At 35.5% G+C, this 21,169-nt stretch overlaps 1 protein-coding gene across 3 annotated transcripts in view; it reads right to left on the bottom strand.

Annotated features, from left to right (window-relative positions):
* Nucleotides 1–21,169, bottom strand: part of LOC145266965 (solute carrier family 25 member 44-like) — a 70,243-nt gene that overhangs the window by 19,629 nt on the left and 29,445 nt on the right. For all 3 annotated transcript variants that reach the window (XM_080122802.1, XM_080122801.1, XM_080122803.1), the window contains 2 exons: nt 14,393–14,871; nt 7,867–8,313 (listed from right to left, as the gene is read on the bottom strand). In XM_080122802.1, the coding sequence (XP_079978928.1) occupies nt 7,867–8,313; nt 14,393–14,612 (667 nt within the window). In that variant the 5' untranslated portion in view covers nt 14,613–14,871. The remainder of the gene's footprint in view (nt 1–7,866; nt 8,314–14,392; nt 14,872–21,169) is intronic.

The raw sequence follows: 21,169 nt of genomic DNA, 5'->3' as shown, positions 1-21,169 counted from the left end.
GTTTAAATATTATATAAAAAGAAATAATCGTTGCTTGGGTGTTTGTGCTCGGGCTGGGGGGGGGGTAAAAAGTTTTGGTTGGTAGGTAGGTAGGATCGAAACCGAAGCCATGAGGCGAATTGGAAAATAAAGTGTGAAAAAATGTTACTCATTAACCGCGTGACCAGCAAGAATGTGTAACTGAAACACATTTGAATTTATTTAAGTAGAAAGGGAATTGTCAGGTGCCCACACTTAATGACTTAATGAGGTCAAATAGAAGTTGCGGAGTTAATATTTACTGCGGAGCAGTTGTTTACCAAACTTTGGCTTTTCCCAAGATGTTGGGGAGAAACCAGCCCCACATTAAAAGGGGGATCGTTCAAATTGAATAGCAATTGTCTGATATAAAGAGAAACTCTGCATTGATCAAAGCTGATTGCTTTTTGGACGCTGGGAACAATGCCGGCTTTGAATCAGTTTTGCTTTTTTTATACTGAAAAGCGAAAGACAGAAATGGCGATCAAAAAATCTGGAAAAAATAGTGCGTAAAAGTCGGGCAAATTAAATACACATGCGACCCCCGTTCGTAACTCGTACATATTATTTAGACAGCATATATAAAGTTTTAAGAAGGAGTGGGTTGACCGAGCGCTCCCCCTCCAAAAGCCTTTTGCGGACATACAGAAAAAGTGCATATAAATACATACATACATACATACATACATACATACACATTTTCGCTTTTATATATATGGATTATAATAAAGTCGTATTCCTATCTGTTTGTTTTTTTACAAAGGAGTCACCACTTATCAGGGCCCGAAAGCCACTCGAGGATAAGAGTTAATGAGTGTACAGTAGTCAATGGGACAATATCGAAGTAGTGGAAATTTTGTAAATGGGATTACTTAAGGGGATGGTTAATCAAGAACTTGTTTATGTTGGACTTGAAGACGACCATATTGCAATCAGTTGGAAAGCAGGGAAATGGAACAGGGTTCCACAGATGTGCAGTTCTAAGAAAGAAACTTTGTTCATGGAATCTACATTTAGGTTTAAGCACAGATAAAGAGTGGGGGAAATTATTGATAATGGTTTCAGCTAGCCAAGTGTTTTTCATGAAAGTTTGGCAAGGGGGACCATAGATTGGAGCTCAGACGAGCACATGCCATGAAAATAACAATAAAGCAGAGACAGGCTGGCAACATTTCTTCTGTGGGAAAGAGGTTGCAGGGAAGAGAAAAGGGCATCCCTCACTAGGGTACAAAGTCTATTTTGAACTTTGTCAAGGCAGGATAACCTGCTTCTAGCAGCTCCTGCCCAGAGGTGGCAACAGTACTCCATCCTTGGTTATACCTAGCTCTTACATAAGTAGAGAATTGCATAAGCAGTGAGTTATCTATTGGAGCGGGAGAACAATCCCACCATGTTTCTAACGATTTTGGCAACGGATTTGATGTACATATCCCATTTTAGATCAGGAGAAAGTTCAGACCCTTGTCAAAACATGAACATGTAAGCCATTCATTTCAATTGATGCCAGACAAGGATCAGAGCGTTGATCATGTAAAGATAGAAGCTTGGTTTTAGATGCATTAAAAGTAACCAGCCACTTCTTTCTCCATTGTACCACATGTTCAAGATCAGAGAAGAGAGAATCAGAGAGAACTTGGTCGTTTACGGTCTTTGAAGTGTTGCCATAGATGGTCGTGTCATCGTCAGCATAATTGTCTACGAAACACAAAAGGTACACTCTTTCACAAATAGATTTTAACTCCAAAAACGGATTTTTATATACTTTTATTCTTGTGTTATTTCTATATATACTATTCAAAAGGAATCACCATTCAATAGGACTTCTTTTTTTTTTTTACTGTAACACTGAAACTGCGGCAATAGTTGTAGAGAATATAAACATCTTAAGAAAGCTTTTGAACTTTTTGACATAATCATGTCTTCATCAAGATAGTTTTGTTTTTTTTCATCTTATTATCCCTTGTGGCATGATGCCATTAAGGAAAACAAGATCCAGTTGTTATCAACTGATTTTTAAATGTCCACGTTGAGAGATCCGTGTGGTCGTGCATAGAAATCATCAGGATAAATGTTTTCTTTTTTTTTTAAATCTGTATTAAATTTGCTTTACTGAATTAAAAAGGAAAAAAACTTAAACACTGCTTCTATTATGGAGAAAAGATATCTTCATATGACTTACCATGCGGATCTACCAACGTGGACATTTAAAAATCGCTATTGATAACACCCAACGGGTAGGTGTGTCAGAAATTTTGTGAAAAATATTGAATAATTCCACCCCGTCTTTCCAAGCTTATAACTACTCGAAAAATGTAATTCAAGCCCTAATTTTTTTTTTTTTAATTAAAGGAGCAAGGACCAAGGTTTCATTAAAAAAAAAAACAAAAAAAACAAACGTGTTTTTTTTAAAAAAGGGTTTTAAACTTCGGACTTTACAGGTAAATTTCTAAAAAACACTACTTTTTTAGTTTTAAATTGTAATATATTATTTATTGAGCTTTTATCTTCAATTTGTGATATATAAAACTTTGGTGAGTAAATTAATTATTTACTTTTTATCAAAAACTTGAAAAGGGGGGGGCGTGAATTAAAAAAAAACGTTTGTCTTAAATATTATATTCGGTTTATTGGAAAGAGCATAAAATTTCACATTGACCCTGAAAATATCGTAAAAATTGAATCAATAGAAAAATTTTGATAGATTTTTAAAGTTTAAAAATTGAAAAATACTGAGCTCGAAAAATTCAATTAATTTCATTACTGTTTTTTAAAAAATAAAAAAAATATATTTCTATTACTTTAAAAACAACTTTATTAGTTTATTTTGGAAGTATAATCCATAAAGAAAATAAACAACCCACTTTTAAAAAAGAAATTACGAGTTTTTTATATTTTATTCGCAGTTTTGTGTTAGGGGTGTCAAAAATTCTTACAAAAATTCTGATACACCTACCCAACGGGTCTTGTTTTTTAGTGACATTATGCCACAAGGGATAAATAAGATGGAGATGAAGACGAGATTACGCCGAAAAATACTTTGATTTAATAACAAATAAATGTTTGTTCTTTATTTTGTTTTTTTTTTAATTTGCGTTGAATTCGTCTACTAAACTTAAACTTACATTTCGAATTTGTAAAAAAAAAATAAAATAAAAATAAATAATAATAATAATTTGGTTTTTAGAGTTAAGTCCCTTGCATTTTGCTTAACTCGATTAGAAAAGAAAAAAGTTTCGTATAGTGAACACTTGCACTTCAGATTTACTTCCCTTGGATCCTTTCTCATGAAAGGCGGGGGGGGGGATATTTTGGTTAGACGCCTAACCGGTAACTTCTTTGGTGACCGCGTGCTATGAAAATATCAAATGTACAAATAATCCCATTGCATCGGCAGCGGAGCAAAACGTTTTTACTTTTCTTCTTAAATAAATATACTTGTTGATACTAACGTGATGCTATCTTCAAAGGTTGTTACTTTCATTACAAGCCACAGAGGTACGAAAACGTTATCGAAAAACAAACAGATATCTGTACAAAACATTTAAAAAATAAATAAATAAAATATTGAAAAAAAAAAATTATATTGTACGTACCCGTTAATGGAATGAAGTTCTCCGGGAAAAAAATACTTTCCCTTTCCCTTAATTTGATCAAGTAGTTTTTTTTTTTTTACAGCGCAAAAACAATTTTTTATGACATCGAGCTGAAGATAGCCATGTCTGATTACAGAAGGAAGAGAAGCAATTATTTAACATGGGGAGAGGGGTGTCGGCGCTTTAGACTCAGTTATCTCCTCATAGCGCCCCCCTCCCTTTCTAGTGGTCTAAAAATTCAAACAATCCACAGAGATACGAAAACGTTCTCAAAAAACAAATAAGTACTTGTACAGTTTAATCAAAACATTAAAAAAATGAAAATATTGGAAAAAAAAAAAAAGTTATATTGTACGTATCCGTTATGGAATGAATTTCTCCGTAAAAAAAAAAAAAAAAAATTTCACTTGATTTGATCAAGTATTTTTTTTTTTTTTTTTACAGCGAAATAATTTTTTTATGACAGCAATCTGAAGGTAGCCATGTTTGAATTACCTAATTTTCTTCAACACACATAAATATATACATATATATGTATATATATATATATTAATGTTCGGGAGTAAAATTTGGACTATCAAGAAAAAAAAAATGCGCTGAATTTTTTTATCATCTAAACGAAATTATTTACGTGGCCAGGCGAACCCCCCACCCCACTAACGTTTTAAAACAAAAAAAAGAAGTTTCCTAAAATATCTTGGACATTTTATTTCTAACATCAAGCAAACCTTAAGATTAGATTGCACCAAAATATCGCCAGACATGGCGATTAATCTCAGTTCGTTGGGTCTGTGAAAATGCTACGGATTTAATATATAAATTGGAAACAAATCTCAGAACAACGGTTTTGAAAACCTGACCTAAGTATTACTGTTTATTGTATTTTTTAATGCAAGAACTTGTTTTTTTAATTGCCTTCATCCAAAAAACGGAAGGTTGTCCTGCTACAAAAGATTGTTCTTTTCTATAAACAAAAAGAAGGTGTTAGAAATAACTAACTCTTGACTTGTAAGCCATGTTTAGTTTCAGAAGAGTTTCCGATCGTTAGTTGTTCTATATAATTCCGGGAGATGACGAGTTCTCAGTAGACAGCTCTTCTGTACAGGTTCCTGACTTTATAATTTTGTAGCAAAATATTCTTCCTGTGTTGACACGAAGAAAACAAATGCAAAGTTGCTATGAAAAAGGTTTAATTTTTATGGAGCAATTCTGGTTTCTGATTGGTTGGTAGCAGAATGTGAATTAATTTGGTTCGTCAGTTCCTAGCAGCATTGTTTATAAATAGAATCTTCCAACTGTGAGGAACCATACTCCCATTATTAGTCAAAAATATTGCAACACGAACTCAAGAAAATTTCTAGGATGTGATTACTATTTCCTGTTAATTTCAGTGTTATGTGATCTAAAATATTCCCCTATAAAAAAAAAAAAAAAATTTTTAGGATCGGACTTTTTTTCCGATTTTCGATACTTATCGGACGAATTTCTGTATAAAACATATCTAAGAATACTGCCTGACATAAATTACCTCAGTGTGAAATTTGCAAAAAGATAGGCTCAGCCATTTCGGAACCTATAAGGAAAGAAATCACACTACACAAAGTGACTTTTATATAATAGTAGAAATTTCGTCATCTATATATATAAAAGCGAAAATGTGTGTATGTACGTTTGCTTTTTGTGTATGCCCAAAAAAGGCTTTTTTCCAGGAAGCAATCAGTCAGCTCACTCATTAAAACTTTTTATATGCTGTCTAAATGATAATATCTACGAGTTAAGAATGGGGGTCGCCTGTATTTAATTTGCCCGACTTTGTAAAGCTAAATATTCCATATTTTTGGATCGCCGCGTGTGGATTCGGCTTTTTCGTATAAAAGCGAAACTAATTCGAAGCTAGCGGCATTGTTCCAGTTGTGATCGCCGGGAACATCCAAAAGCAATCAGTTTTGACCAATGCGGAGTTTCTCTTTATATCAGACAATTGCTATTCAATTTGGACAATCCCCTTTTTTATGGGGAGCTGGTCCTCCCCCAACATCTTGGGGAAACAAAAAAAAAAAAACTGCTCCACAGTGAATAAAATATTGCCCCCGCAGTGAAAGTTGACCTCATTAAGTTATTAAGTACAGGCACCTGCCAATTCTGAATACTTAAATAAATTCAAACATGTTTCCATTACTATTTCTTGCCGGTCGATCGGTTAACGTCGCACATTTTTTTTTTTTCACATTTTATTTTCCAACTTCGCCTGAAGGCTTCGGTACCTACCAAAACTTCCCCCCCCGACACAAACACCCGACCAACGATTTTTTATTATCTTTTTGTTTTGATCTACCCACACACCTCGAAAAACCCGGGCAACGTCAGGTACCCCCGCTAGTCTATAATATAAACCTCACCTGTCTGTTTAAATGTATATAAAAGTGAAAATGTTTGTGTGCGATGTCCACCAAAGGCTTTTTTCGTAAAGGGTGGGGGGTACCATTTCTTAGAACTTTTTATATACTCCCTAGATTATAATATCTCCGATTTACAAAAGAAGATCGTCTATCTTTTATTTGAGCAATTTTTATGTTATAAAATTTGCGCTATTTCTTCCTCTCGCATGTTTGTCTGTATGTTCTATATATCTATAAAAGTGAACATGTCTGTGCGTCGGTCTGTGTACATTTCCCTACGCAATAACTCTGTCAATTTAAAGTCTACAGACTCGAAATTTGATATACAGGGTACTGAGATTTGGGAAAATCTATGTGATCGGTTTTCGGCCAGAAATTTGTCTGTTAAGGGGTCAAAGTTCAACAATTTGACCTTTCAGAACTCTACCAAACTCCTCCACCAATTTTGGGTCTAAACACTTGAAATTTTAGATATAGGTTCCTTGGACATGGATCTAACTTAATAACTTGATTTGAGCCCCAAACAATAAATGTTAAGGGGTCATAATAGGGGTCAAAGTTAAAAAAAATTAACTGTTTTTTTGTTGTTTTTTTTTGCTCAGCATACACCTCCAAACACCCGGGCAACGTCGGGCACCCATGCTAGTTTGTATATAAAAGCGAAACTACGAAAGCAAAGTTGTTTTCTCGGATCATGCCGTGACGTCCAGAAAGCAATGAGCTTTGATCAATGCGAAGAAAACCAGTCATATCAGACAATTGCTACTCATTTGGACACTCCTTTTTTTGGGGAGCCGGTTTTTCCAAACATCTTGGGGAAACAAACAAATAGGGCAGCTGGCTTGAAGCCAGAATTAACTGCATGATTTCATTTCTCTATGGCGTGATGTTTGACCTAGAAAAGCAGACATTTCCTTAAGCACCTGCGTTTTTTAAGCATTTAATTTCAACGATTCTCACTTCCTCTTCCCTCTTAGGGTAGCGGTAACATGTCACGCTTTCTTTTCCTACTTCACCTCAAAGCTTCGGGTTCAAGCCTACCTGCCTACCAAAACTTTGTTTTTTCTTCCTTCACTTTTTTTTTCCTACACACACAAACATCCGGGCAACGCCGGCCACCCCTCTAGTCTATATATATATAAATAAAGGGTAAAAGGTGTGTGTGTATGTTTGCATGTGTCACAAAATCTTTCGACAGAGACAACGGATCCTCATGAGATCGGTATCATTTTAAAGCTCAACCCTTCGGATGACAAATATAAAAAAAATTGGCCAAAAACATTAATTTCTTCACATTCAACTGGGCAGTTTTTTTTACAAGTAGGGGGTCTTTTTTTTTTTTGCGTCACAATTTTCGCATGTCATCATATCAGTTGGATTGACTTCGCTTAATTTCAACATTCTGTACTTCCGGTCAGACGATGGAAAAGTCAGCAAACACGTCTCCAAAAGGAGATTTTTTTCCTCCTTCACGTTATGGGTTCGAGCCTGCCTACTACCACTTTTTTTTTTTTTAAATTTTATTTTCTCTCTCCACCAAAACTGCCTACTGTTGTTTCACCCCCCACCACATAACCAATTTATTTTTTTAACCCCCCCCCCTCCTTCCCAGGTTCCTTATTCAACCCAAGCAATGCCAGGGAACCCCACTATTATACTACCTTTTTTAACACCTTTTAATCCCTCCCCTCCCCGGGGGTCCTTAATACACCTCCATACACCCAGGCAACATTGGATACCCCCGCCAGTGACATAAGTATGTAACAATGTTTTCACCTGAAATGTGTTGGTTTAAAAGATAACCAATGTAAACAAGTACTAAAAAAAGATGTACACAACAAAGGGAAGTAACTCACGTGTATAAGTGTCATAGAAGGCCCACCATAAAGCACTGTTGGGAGCAAATACTAAGATGGACACGAAATAGCCCTTGTAAAATCCCCGCAAACCGTCTCTTATGTAAATCTGTTGTAAGATTTCTTTAACGCTTCCAAGCCGAGACAGACGACCCTCCTCGGAGATCTTTAGTGTCTGTAACTGGGCTAACTTTCTGTCGATCTTCCCTTCGTCTTTTGATACCCGTTGGCCGAGCAGCATCATGTGTTGAGAGATGACGTCGATGGGAACAGCCAAAGTCTGACCTATAAAGGATGCTGTTCCACCAGCAACGAACGAACGGCTTTTGCCGTGGGTGAAATCAGTGTTGTCTTTGAGGAATTGCCGCATCGCTTCATACGTCGAGATGTAACTGACGGTCGGAATTAGTTGCAAGCAATTCACCCAGAAACCACGATAGAGTCCGGCTAAAAAATAAAAAAAAAAAATAGACATAAAATACTGTCAACAATATCAGTGAGGGTTGATGATATGTGTTGCATGAAGAGGAGTGATATATGAGAATAATATAATACGGGTCTTTACCTTTTATTGCCAGAAGTTTTTTATGCAACAAGTGAAGCATGCATGATCCCTCGTGAGTGAACGAGGCATAAAAAAAATGACTAAGTTCAGCATTTGCCCCCCCCCTCCATTTAGCCCCAAAAGTCCCCAAAGGACCTCAAATCCTGGTGAAAATGAATAAACAGTGCAGTTTTAGGCCTTAACATATGTAAATTTGAGTTCTGCCCCATGCAAAAAAAAAAAGAAATGAATAAGTCCATCATTATTCCCCCCACCTTATTTAGCCCCCAAAGTCCCCAAGGCCTTAACATATTTAAATTTGAGTTTAGCACCACGCAATACTGCTAAATAGACATACACATATACATTCCACCAACAAATTACGTAAGTTGATCAAGTAGTTTTATTTTTATAAAGAAAAGAAAATTTTATGAGTAAAAAAAAAAAAAAAAAAAAGACTAAGGGAACTAACACAACAAGAATTCAAACTCGGGATTTTTGCTGTAATGCCTATGAATTCCCATTAATCCTTGTTAACTAAGGTGAGAGTATCATGCATGTGTACATAGTGTGAAACCTGCATGAAGAGAAATGATAGGACAATGATATAATACATGCGTCATGCGAATCTTAAAGACAGGCTTAAATCTGATGATCTCGGATGAGTTTGGAGGAATATTAAATCTGGACAGGGAGATGTGTGCAAAACAGAAGACTTTGATAGTATGGTCACATTGAGTAGAATTATTGGGCTAATACTAGTGTTAGGACGATTAATCAGAATCAGAAAAATCTTAACTTTTTAGGGTATCGGAATCAGTGCTTATTTTCCGATGCCAAAACGATTCTTTTAATTGTCCTTCTTTTATTTGATTTTGTTTAAGAACGTAAAATATTTCACTGCTGGTACTAAGGATCATATGATAATTATGTATTGCTTTTAAACTAGCAGTAAAGCCAAATTATCCCCCACAAGTGTATTTTTAGGTCTGCGGAATATATGCACATTTAACGTGGCTTTTTACGGCAATTGGGAATAACAACTTTATCGTTAAATATTTAGAGATTTATAACGAATTAGAATTGGAATCGGTAATTGTATCGGAATCAGGAAAAATTTTGGAATCATCGCATCACTAGTTAGTAGATATAGAACAGTTGAGGTAGCAGGTTGAGTCCACTGGGGAAGGCCAAGGAAAACATGGGAGGAAGCGATAAAAATGAAGTTGAGAGAAAGAGGGATAAATAAAAACCTGGGCAGAGATAGATTAGTTTAAAAGCTAATGTCTTAAAGCCGTCCACAACATGTGTAGCAGATGAAATTGCAACGAACACAAGCAGCTGGAGATCTTGAATACACTTTCTTCCTGGCATGTACAATCAGAAGCCAGCTCTCAACATTTTAAAGAAATTTCCGCACAACTAACAATTATCAAATATTTACATGTTATACATGAAAATAATTCTGAAACTATTATCTATATGAAAATGGATGATAAATACAGATTTATCTTATCAATTTTGAAATATTCTTCGTCAACTTTGTTCGGTCGTAACTTTACTTCCTGTCATCGTAAAAATATAAATCAAAGCTCAGTAGAGACAGACTTGTGTGCATATATAGCCTGTAAAATTTCAGCCATATCTAATCAAATTTAACCCCATGCATATGTATCCAAACATAACGTATGAAATATAAACATTGAAAAAACGGTTTCCCTTTTTGCTGCTGTCATTTTTTACCATTTTCTTTTCATTTTTAACTTGGAGCATAAAAACATTGAACGCATAAAAGAAAAATAAATTAAAATCATTGCAATGCTTATTCTATTCTCTTTCCAGCAATGTAATTCTTTTAAGAATTGACCCACAAATAAAAAAGACATGACTTGTTGAAGCACATTAGGTATGTAATATTACCGATGTCCACGAAAATACAGCGTACGCTTGTAATGCTACTCTCAGTCACGTGACAGAGTTTATAAAACGTTGAATCGGCAACACAATCTATCTCTTATTTTCCAGATCTTGCACTGACAACAACTCCACATGGAACAAACCTGTCGTCCCCAACTTCTCTCTTGGGACTCACCAGAACTCACGCGGCCTTCAACTAAGATGTGAATACAAACAAGCCAACATGACTATCTCCACACATTGACTTCAAGGTGTTACACATCCAGACTCTCTTTCTCATCCTACAATACTGTCTCTAATCTTTCGTGACATAAGTTTCAACTATTAACTTTAAGGAAACAAATTATCCATCATGGCTACAGACCATAACTTCAACACAAACACAGGAACTCTCTTTCTTTTAACAGGCCTGTCTAATCTTTAATCTGTCTCTACACAGAAACACTTTCCATGACTAATCCTTTCTCTATACAAATCATACTAACGGAGATAATCAATGAAGTCGTTTTTAAATATTAGTATGAGATTTCTTGACTTCTTATTCTACACATGTTAAAAACATGGCCAGAGATAGGTTAGTTTACAGGATGGAATGATAAAATTGTCACTCTAGAAAAGACGACATGATTCCATTTCCGTTCGATGAAAACCGGTTTCCTTTTTGTTGCAGACCATCTATTAGTTGGCCAGTTGTGTACAAATCTCGAGCGATAGGAGCGTTCTATCATGTCTAGAAGTGACACAATGCTCAATCAACAAGATCGGAGATGCGCCACTGTATAACTCATGCTCTCTACTGATCCAAGTAATAACAGTGTTACACGAATGACCCGGTCTAAGCCAGGTTGACATGCTAGTATATATATGTGTATAGGTGTATATACATATATGTATGGTCATGAATTAAAATGTGGCACGCGTCTGCGGATGAAATGTCAGAAATTGACAAGCTAGATGGGAATTGTTTCAATATTTCTCACAAATATAAACAAACCTTGTTATTGTTATGAAAAATGTAACAGAAAGGAATCTGGTTATGTGGATGTTTTGAAAAGATTGACAGAAAAAAGTGACAGAAGGAAAAAGATTGCAGTTGGAGATTTGATTGTCAACCGAGTGGACGCCACGATAATTCTCTCTGTCTCTACCTCACTCTCTCTCTATCTCTCTATCTACCATAAGCAAGAACAACAGGAGAAATAAAAAACAGACTGTTGCTTACAGCAATCGTTGTTGTGTTTTGAATTCTAAAAAGGGTTTATAATATAACAACAGGACCATTGCCAGCACCCTTAAAATGCATCGCTGGATTGTCACAAATAACAGAGACATACTCAAGGTGATGAAAAAGTTTCCAGCCACGGTTATGGTCTTTGGTGTGGTTTCAAGTGAGGGCAATATCATGCCACTTCACATCTTCAAAGTCGGCTTGAAAGTCAATACCAAAATGTATCTGGATGTGCTGAAGAGTGTGATAATCCCCTGGTGGAATCGGGTGGCCCCTGGCAGACCCTGGGTGTAACAGCAGGACTCGGTGCTGGCCCACAAGTCCAAAGAAACTCAGGCTTGGCTTCAGAAGGAGTGCTACCCTTCTCTTACTGGTCTCCTCCTCTTCCAAATTGAACCCGCTGGACTACTTCGTTTGGTCATACGTCGAGAACATCACCAACAAGACCTCCCACCACACCCAAGCCAGCTTGATTGCTGCCATTTGTCCAGTATTTGCCAAGCTTCCGCCAGTGCTTACGGAAAAGGTATGCTCCCAGTTTCAGACCCGTATCAAGGAGGTGATTGAGGCTGAAGGTGGCTACATTAAATAGATGTGAGCTCTACTATATAATCAAGCTACCTGAATTAATTTTTTTCAATAAAAGTTTTAAAATAAATAATTGTTTTCTTTATGGCGACACTTATCGTTCGAGCCTGTATTTTTATATATAACAAATAAATGACAAAAGTCTATATTCCGAATTTCACGATGTTGACCATCTTACCATTTATTCCTTTAAGTATGTTGACATGCACAATTCTTGACAACACCTGTTTCATAGCGCAAAATCATTCATTTAATTATTATATTAACTAATGAATTTATTTTGCCCTTAACTCATCAGAAGAAAAAGCATTTATCAATTTTAAATAAAAATAAATGCATTTGCACATGATTACAAGATCCAAAAATTGGAAGATTTCATATTATTGCGCCATCTCTATATATATATATATATATATATATATATATATATATATATATATATATATATATAATGAATAAATGGCAAAAGTCTATATTCCAAATTTCATGATGCTGACCATCTTACAATTTATTCCTTTAATTCAGTTGAGATTCACAATTCTCTGTAATTACATTGAGTTTCTTAAATAAGAATTGGTATATATAAAAAGGAAAATATAAATGAATCCGCCTTGTAGAAGTCGATGCCTCAAAGCCATCCAACACATGTTAAACTGAAGAAGATGATGACTAAGAAGAAAAAGATGATGATGAAGAAGAAGTTTAAAAAACAGTTTACAGATTAACAACACATCAGGCCAAATCACATAGAAAGCAACCGTCAGACATGAAGCAAAAAAAAAATCAACCTCTACAAAAAAATGAAACCGAACAAAATCCTCTACTGAACCAGAATACGTTTTTTAGAGAAAATGATGGAACGGATCGTTGCTCTAGAAATATGGTCACAAAAAATAATGGAGAAATTTATGGCAAAAATAGAAGGTCCCAGAAATGAAACTCAGCAGCAGGTGCAGTTGCCTTCAAGTAATTTCTACATCAGAGGATTCTACAGAGGATCAAGTCCCTCAGCCAGCACATCTTCATCTACATCGGCACAAGAACATTCAACCGTATTCCAGCCGCAATAAGAAATATAAGGTGAGTGTCCCCTGACACTTTTAAGAAACATCTGGACATCTGATTGAAAAAGATACCTGACCAGCCACCAACACCAGGCTACCCTGGTCCCAACCTCAATCGTCTAGTGGACTGGACTCAATGTGGCTTACTCAAAATACAGTTTGGATCATGGGGAAATATTTTTTCTCTTCCTGCTGAACAGTGCAAACGAGACCACTGAATGGTTCAAAACTGCAATCGAAGCGCATGTTCCCATGCGGAAATTCTATAGCAAGCCCCACTCTTCCCAATGGTTTACTTCGACTTGCGCAACTGCCATTGCTCAAAGGCAGCATGCATTCCACAGGTTTAACCGACATAAGTCCAGTTCAAACAGACAGAAGTACATAGAAGCTAGAAGTAACGTTATGAAAGAAATAGTGACAGCTAAGAGGGAATTTACGGAAACCACTAAAAAACGCATCGAAGCACAAAAATTAGGAACTCGTGACTTCTGGAAAATCTACAACAGTGTAGTAAGTAATGGGCAATCAACAATTCCCCCACTAACCAACCTTAATCGTCTAGTGGACTGGACCTCTGTATGAAGTGGACAGCCTGGGCGCAGTGAGGCTCCAGCTCAGCTGTGTCAATAACCGACGGAATAACACAAACTACAACTACATTGCATTAAAAAAAAAAAAATTAAAATTAAAAAAAAAAATCCAAAAAATAAAAAATTTTAATTTTAAAATAGTCCAAAAAATATTTATTTTTAAATTAAAAATAAAAAGTAAATAAAAAAAGAAAAAATAATAAAAAAGAAAATAGATAAACATATTTTTTTAATTTAAACAATAAAAACAGTATTTTAAAATAAAAAAGTTTTTTTAAATTTAAAAAAATAAAATCCCCAAAAATTAAAAAATTAAAAAAAATAAAAAATCCAAAAATATTTTTTTAAATTAAAATAAAAAATAAAATAGATAAAAATGTGTTTTTAAATCAAGAAATAAAAAAAAAAATAAACAAAATAAATAATAAAAAAATTTTTTAAAAGTCAACCAAACAAAATAAATTAAAAAAAAATTTTTTAAAAGTCAACCAAACAAAATAAATAATAAAAAATTTTTTTAAAAGTCAACCAAACAAAATAAATAAAAAAAAAATTTTTTAAAAGTCAACCAAACTTATCAACTTATACTTACAAGCTCCTTCGTTCCTGATGATCTTGCAAAAGGCGTCGTAAGTTCCTTTGTAGATCTCCGTGCCTCGCTGAATCTGTAGACGTGTCTTGATAAGAGTGAACGGGTAAAGCAGACCCCGGATCGAGAAACTACTCAACATGGTCAGGGGGTAATACTTCCGTTTGTCCATCATCTCAAATTCGATCACTTGCAAATTTACGTTGTCCACCTCGAGTTCCATTTTTTAGCGCCACGCAGTCACACACACACACACACACACAAAATTTGTTGATATAGATTCTGGTAAAAAAGTGATAAAAAATATAAGCAGTTATTAAACTATTCTTCAGTCACATTTGGTCAGCAGTTCACACGAAGCAGCGGACGTCGAGGTGGCGATGAGGTAGAAGACATTTTGCAATATAGACAGTCATTATCTTGAATGATCTAGACAAATGCACGAATCCTGGCAGTTTATTTCACGCACCGTCATATTGTGCCTGGTAAATAGAAACAAAGAAAATTAAAATAACATTTGCATACATAAAGTGCCTTTAATAAGTTTTCAGACTTTTTTTTTTGCACAGGAATTTAAAATTATTATAGACTCTTGAAAATTCAGTATGTTATTGCTATACATCTTATGAGATGACTGACCATTTTTTATGATTTCCAGTTCAAACGAACAGCTACAGCAGGAATTGGAATACACCCTACTAAAGCCCGATTGTCACAGCTGTTGAATTTCATAAAATGTAATCTGGACGCAAGGACACTTTAGAAGAACAATATTCAATAAAATATATTAAAAATATTTTAAACTTGCTAAAAATGCCACAGAAACATATGGAATACTTCAGACTGCTTTTGGACCACCTTGCAGGAATCAAGCATAAGTTTTTGAGTGGCATAAGAGAATCAAGTGATTAAGTGGTTTTTATATATATATATATATATACATACATACACACACACACACACACACTTCAGAATAAAATTATATATAAAATATTAAATATATCAATTTATATGTTTATTAATAAACAGATCCACGGGATCTATATATAAAAAACTTTTTTACCGGATCCATTATATAAATAAAGGAAAATTGCTCCAGGAAAATGCCTAATTCAGATCATTACATTTTGATGTGGATTACTCAAAATACAGTTTGGATCATGTTTGCACACTGCTATCAAAGACACTTCACTTCGGATTTTACCATGCAATTTGGATGTTAACCTTTATATCCTGTTCTTTAACTTCCCTCACTCTCTGACTTTTAATTACTCAATCAATTTTTAATTGAAATTTTCCAGGTTTTACTGACTTTAGCAAATAAGGTGTAAACCATTATAACTATTTGTTAATATTTTCTCCTTTGAAGAGATGGTAGACACCAAAATCCTATATGATAAGGAGTTAGAATATTTGTATTCTTTGTCTTACATAGAATAATAAAAATCTTTGGATCTGAAACTCAAACATTTCACGTCATAAATTTTTAAATTCATTGAATGACTAAAATTTGATATATATAAGTGTTGTATCTAAGGGAGGGGGGGGGCGGTCCGGATGGCAGCAAAGGATAGGTGACACAATGCCGACTCAGTTTTTTTTTTTTTTCTGTTTTAGCAAAAAGGCATTTATTACCGTTACTTACCAAACAATGCCGGTTTCTTTTTTTTATTATTATTATTATTTTCATCTCGCTTGCCATGAGATTAACAAAGCTCACCATCTTAAAAGTCTCATGCCACCACTACGGAACCCACACATCTATGTCGCTCGATGTGCACATTTTTCGTCTCTTCAACCACACGCTGACCACAGCATGCCAACCTCTCACCCTCAACTCTACACATACAGCTTTTCTGGCGTGCATTTTGCTTCTCTCCCTTATATGTCCATCTTCTTCGGCATGCACTTGGCTTCTCCCTGATCACGTGCTGTCCTTTTTTTCTTTTTCTTTGTGCTGCACGCCCACACACACTTGCTAATTTGTATAGTGCTCAAACTACTGCTGCCGCTAATACCTCCGCTAGCCATATATCCTTCAACTTCTGCTGATATTTTCATATGTGCTCCGTCACAGCTACACTCACAAATTAAATAGAGGGTTCCATTTTAAATTCTGTGCAAATTCCAGAGTTTGACAGGATAAACCTGAAGAAGTTTGGAGGTTACATTGACCGAAAGGTTGTGAAAATGACATTCAGGATAAGAGCAGTAGTGTTGCTTTGTGTATCAAAGGGGATCGTGTGTGATCATCTAATCAGGGTTAACGTTTTGTGATCATCTAGCTGTTCTTTCTATTAAATGATATGTTCATATGCCGTTGTGTGTGAATGTGTGTGTGGTACATGTATTTTTGGACATACCTTCTGCATCGTAGAGGTGGTCCATCTGGAAACATCTTGTGTCTTGGAGGGAGACTGATACCTGTTTTGGACGAAGATTCATTTCACTCCAAGACAAGGAATTGGTTTTATAGTTTATTTAACTTTCCAGATGTCTCGCAGAAGGATGGAAAGTGAATCTATGGCTTGTGTGGTTTCTCTTAATCTCATTTCTACACACGTCAGCGTCCCCCCTCCCCCAGTGAAGGGGAGGAGACGTCTATGAAGCCGTCCGTCGCCTTCCAAGTCCAAACCAAATCTCAACGATTTAGCCAACCTGATCACATGATTCACACGCAATCCAATCAGCTGATTCTGACTTCCGGTCAACGTGTCTCAATATAATTTATACACCTCCCCCTCCCTCTCGATCCATTCTCTAACGGTAGTCCAAAGAATACAAATAATTACAATAGTTGGAAATGCACAAAATAATTTGAAAAAAGATTAATTAGTGAAATGAGGATATTGCCAGCGAGGCGTAAGAGGTTACTGTGATCAGAGGGGCTAGATTTATTGGGTGCATCCTAAGTTGGTTGGTTTTGTTTTACGGCATATCAACCCTTTTCAAGTTATTTAATGCCAAATCCAGTTATTTTGAAGAAAAAATTTTTAATAGAATATATCTGTTTTTTCTCAAGTCGGTTTCTATTTAACCTATAGTTGGTACCCTAACAAGATACTACCACTCGGTCTCAGAGTGGACCTGGGAGCAATAGCAATTAAAGGGTGGCTCCACACTCCCCAAAGCCCACAAGCTGGGGCCTCATCATCAGATATAGTTTAAGGTCATATCCAGGACCACATCCTAAGTGCGGAGTTGTGTAGCAAGATGTTTGTTCACATTAAATTTAAATTTCTGCATGCCTATGCCTCTGTTCTGTCTCAAAGGACAATGGACACCTGTGTAAGGATAGCTGTGCATGTAATTTTGAAGCAAGGGTTGCGCAATATCCAACCATACCTCTCCTGAATCGGTACAGCTTGATTCCAGCAGCAAGGAGACCCAAGACTGACTGGAAACAATGCTGAGATAAGTGTAGAGCACATACAGCACCTGAAATACCCAAATGGTCACCCACTTTAATACTGACCAGGCTCAATATTTCTTAACTTTGGTAATCTAACGGGAACTGGTGCGTCAACGTGATCGTGCCACTAAAGTCGGGGTAAGCAATAATGAAAAAGAATGGTTTTGCTACTAGTTGGGTTGGGTTATTAAGGGGCATGTTGATACAGTTAGAGAAACAGGGGGCACAGAATGGGGAGAGAACTCCAAAGGCAAGCGATCTGAGGAAAAAAGTTATTTGAAATTTTTTTTTTTTTGCTATCTAGGGACTCCTATGATAGAAGAGTGGGATCTTTTTTTGTTTTTCGAGTTGGGAAGGTACAAGTCCATCAAGTTCATAGTTTCTGTTAGCTCCTTATATTAAATAGCTTCATGCCTTGTCTCAAACGATTCCCATTATTTAAAAAAAAAATGTTTATTGGAGCACATATCTTGATGAAAGAAAAAAACAAAAAACAAATAGGAAATCTTTAAATAAAACAGTAGGGGGTGAGAGAGAGAGAGAGAGAGAGAGAGAGAGAGAGAATATTTACCCACCAAACTCTTAAACCACTGTAATAATAAATACGAAATCTGCATGAATTAAAATACATTTAAGCGTATTTTACGACCTGGTGCCTTCTGCTAGTCACATAACACTGAAATTAACAGGAAATAGCAATCATACCCCAAGGATGGTTTATAACGAGTAAAATCTTTGTCAATACCATGGTAAAACAATAGAAAATGAAAAGTGTCTAATCGGAAGTTTTCATTTGTCAGCTTAAATGCTATCTAGGTGTGACTTTAAAAAAATCTCAACAAAATTGTTTTACTGATATTATTGATGATACTCGATTTATTGGTATGATTTGGATAATTCAGTTAGCTTTAGTGTCATTCTAACACCGTTTCGCCCGATGTAAACTCCAACCTTCTTCAGGTGTATCTTATCGAACTCTGGAATGTGTACGGAGTTTCAAATGGAATTCTGTGCAGATTCCAGAGTTCGACAAGTCGGCCTTTTGGCCAAGATCAAAGTGTAGTATCTGTTCTTCAGATGCTGCACTTCCATTTCTTGTTCTCTTTCGGTGGAGGAGCAGTCCTTCACGACTGAGACAATTTTTTATTTTTGTACCTTTTCTCCACGTTAAAAAACGACCCTGGTGTCTAACTCTGTCCCGTGGGGAGGCATAGTAAATAGGTACAAATGAAGAAGGTCGGAAGTTACATCGACTGAAACATTGTGAAAATGATACTCAGGATGAGAGTAGTAGTCCAAAGAATCGAAATACGCATCTCCTTTTCTCTGTTTGTCTCTCTCTTTTTTTCTATCTCTCTCTCTCTATATATATATGTGTGTGTATGTGGTTATTTTTTTTTCTTTTTATGTGTGTGTGTGTGTGTATGTGGTTATTTTTTTTTTCTTTTTATGCATGCGTGCGTGCGTAGTACAACAATAACGAATGAAAATTGTCTAATTAGAATTGATTATTTGTCAGCTTAAATGCTATTTGGGTTTGACTTTAAAAACTAGACAAAATTGCTTTGTTAGGAATCTAAATGAATCAAAATGTTTATTTCTGTAAACATTTTTTATTGAACAATAAAACAGTAGATGTACATGCGTGTGTAAATATTTAACCGATAAAGAATCCAAATAATGTGTCTCCTCTTCTCTCTATCTCATTTCAGTCTCTATCTGTCTTATATATATGTGCGTGTGTGTGTAAATATTTAACCGATAAAGAATCCAAATAATGTGTCTCCTCTTCTCTCTAATTTCAGTCTCTCTCTCTCTCACATATATATATATATATATATATATATATATATATGTGTGTGTGTGTGTGTGTGTGTGTGTAAATATTTAACCGATAAACTCTTAAACTACTGGTCATATAACACTAAAATTAACAGGAAATGGTAATTATAAAGCAAAAATAGTTTATAACAAATAAAATCTTTGTTTGGATGGATGAATAATGCATACAGCCATATATCGGCAAGTTGAAATACAAAAAAAATATTCATTTCAACTTACCGACATTCTTATTTCTTTCTGCGCATGCCCAAATTCAATTCATTTCTTCAAGTCGTTTAATATTAAACTTTTCTTGCCTATCTCTCGATAGCTACATCGACAGGGAATGCGGCTGAAGCATCAAATGTTTTGGTTTCGATTCTAGCTGATGGCACTCAAGTCTTCTTTTTATTGTAACTTTTGAAATCATTACTATATATTAGGTACAATATAATAATCAATAGAGAATTGGCACTGTAATAATAAATACAAATTCTGTATTTTTTTACATAAGATGTGAATGCTTGTTGATTAATTGGATTATTATTCTCATCTTGAGTGTTATTAGCACAACGTTTCGGTAGCTGCAACCTGCGGCCTTCTTCGGGTCTTGAGAACATGCTTCTTTTCCAACTAAGGAAACAAGCAGCACGCGCATGCATGCCCCCCCCCTTCTTGTGCTGCATGTGAGATGACGCCACAAAAAATAATGAAGAAATAATGAGTGTGAGAAATATAAAGGGCCAACATTGCCTTCACATTTTCAAGTTTCAGAAAAATCTAATGAATGGGGAAAAAGTGTCATGTTTTTTTTTTTTTGCAATTTTGGGGCGTTTGTGACCCCTTTTGAGCTCCTGGAACGCCGAATCCCAGTGAAAATGGACAAACGATGCAGTTTCACACCTTAAGACAATATATTTGAATTCAGCACCATGGAAAACTACTATATAAACATAAATATCAAGTTTTTGAGTAATATGAAAAAAGAGCTCCAAAGGGCATTTTTTTTTAGCCCTAAAAGTCCTAGAGGGATGCAAACCAGAATTTTGTCAGGGTCACCCATACTGAATATATATTAAGAACAATGGCCTCCACATTTTGGCCAAGTTTCAGGAAAATCTAATGGATGGATCAAATGTTATGGGGGGAAAAAAAAGTGTAATTTTTGGCCATTTTGGGTAATTTTTGACGTCTTAAGATCCTGGGGATTCTGTATCCCAATGTAAATGGGTAAGGGTGCAGTTTAAGGCCTTAACACGTGTATATTTGAGTTGAACACCATGAAAACCCACTATATAGTAAGACATGTCAAGTTTTTGTTGAGAAATAGGAAAAAAGACCCACAAAAAGAGGCGTTTTTAGCACTGAAAGTCCTTGGGGACGCGAACCAGAATTTTGCAAGGGTCATCCATACTGGATTTATATTAAAGAACAATGGCTTCCACATAATGGCAAGTTTTTAAAAAAAAGATGGATCAAAAGTTATGGGGCAAAATGTGTCATTTTTGACCTCTTTTGAGCCCCTAGGGGCGCAAAGGAATTTTTGT

Source organism: Euprymna scolopes, chromosome 42, assembly GCF_053919585.1.
Source record: "Euprymna scolopes isolate OS-2025 chromosome 42, ASM5391958v1, whole genome shotgun sequence".
NCBI classification, from domain to species: domain Eukaryota; kingdom Metazoa; phylum Mollusca; class Cephalopoda; order Sepiida; family Sepiolidae; genus Euprymna; species Euprymna scolopes.
This window is presented reverse-complemented; position numbering and strand designations above follow the sequence as displayed.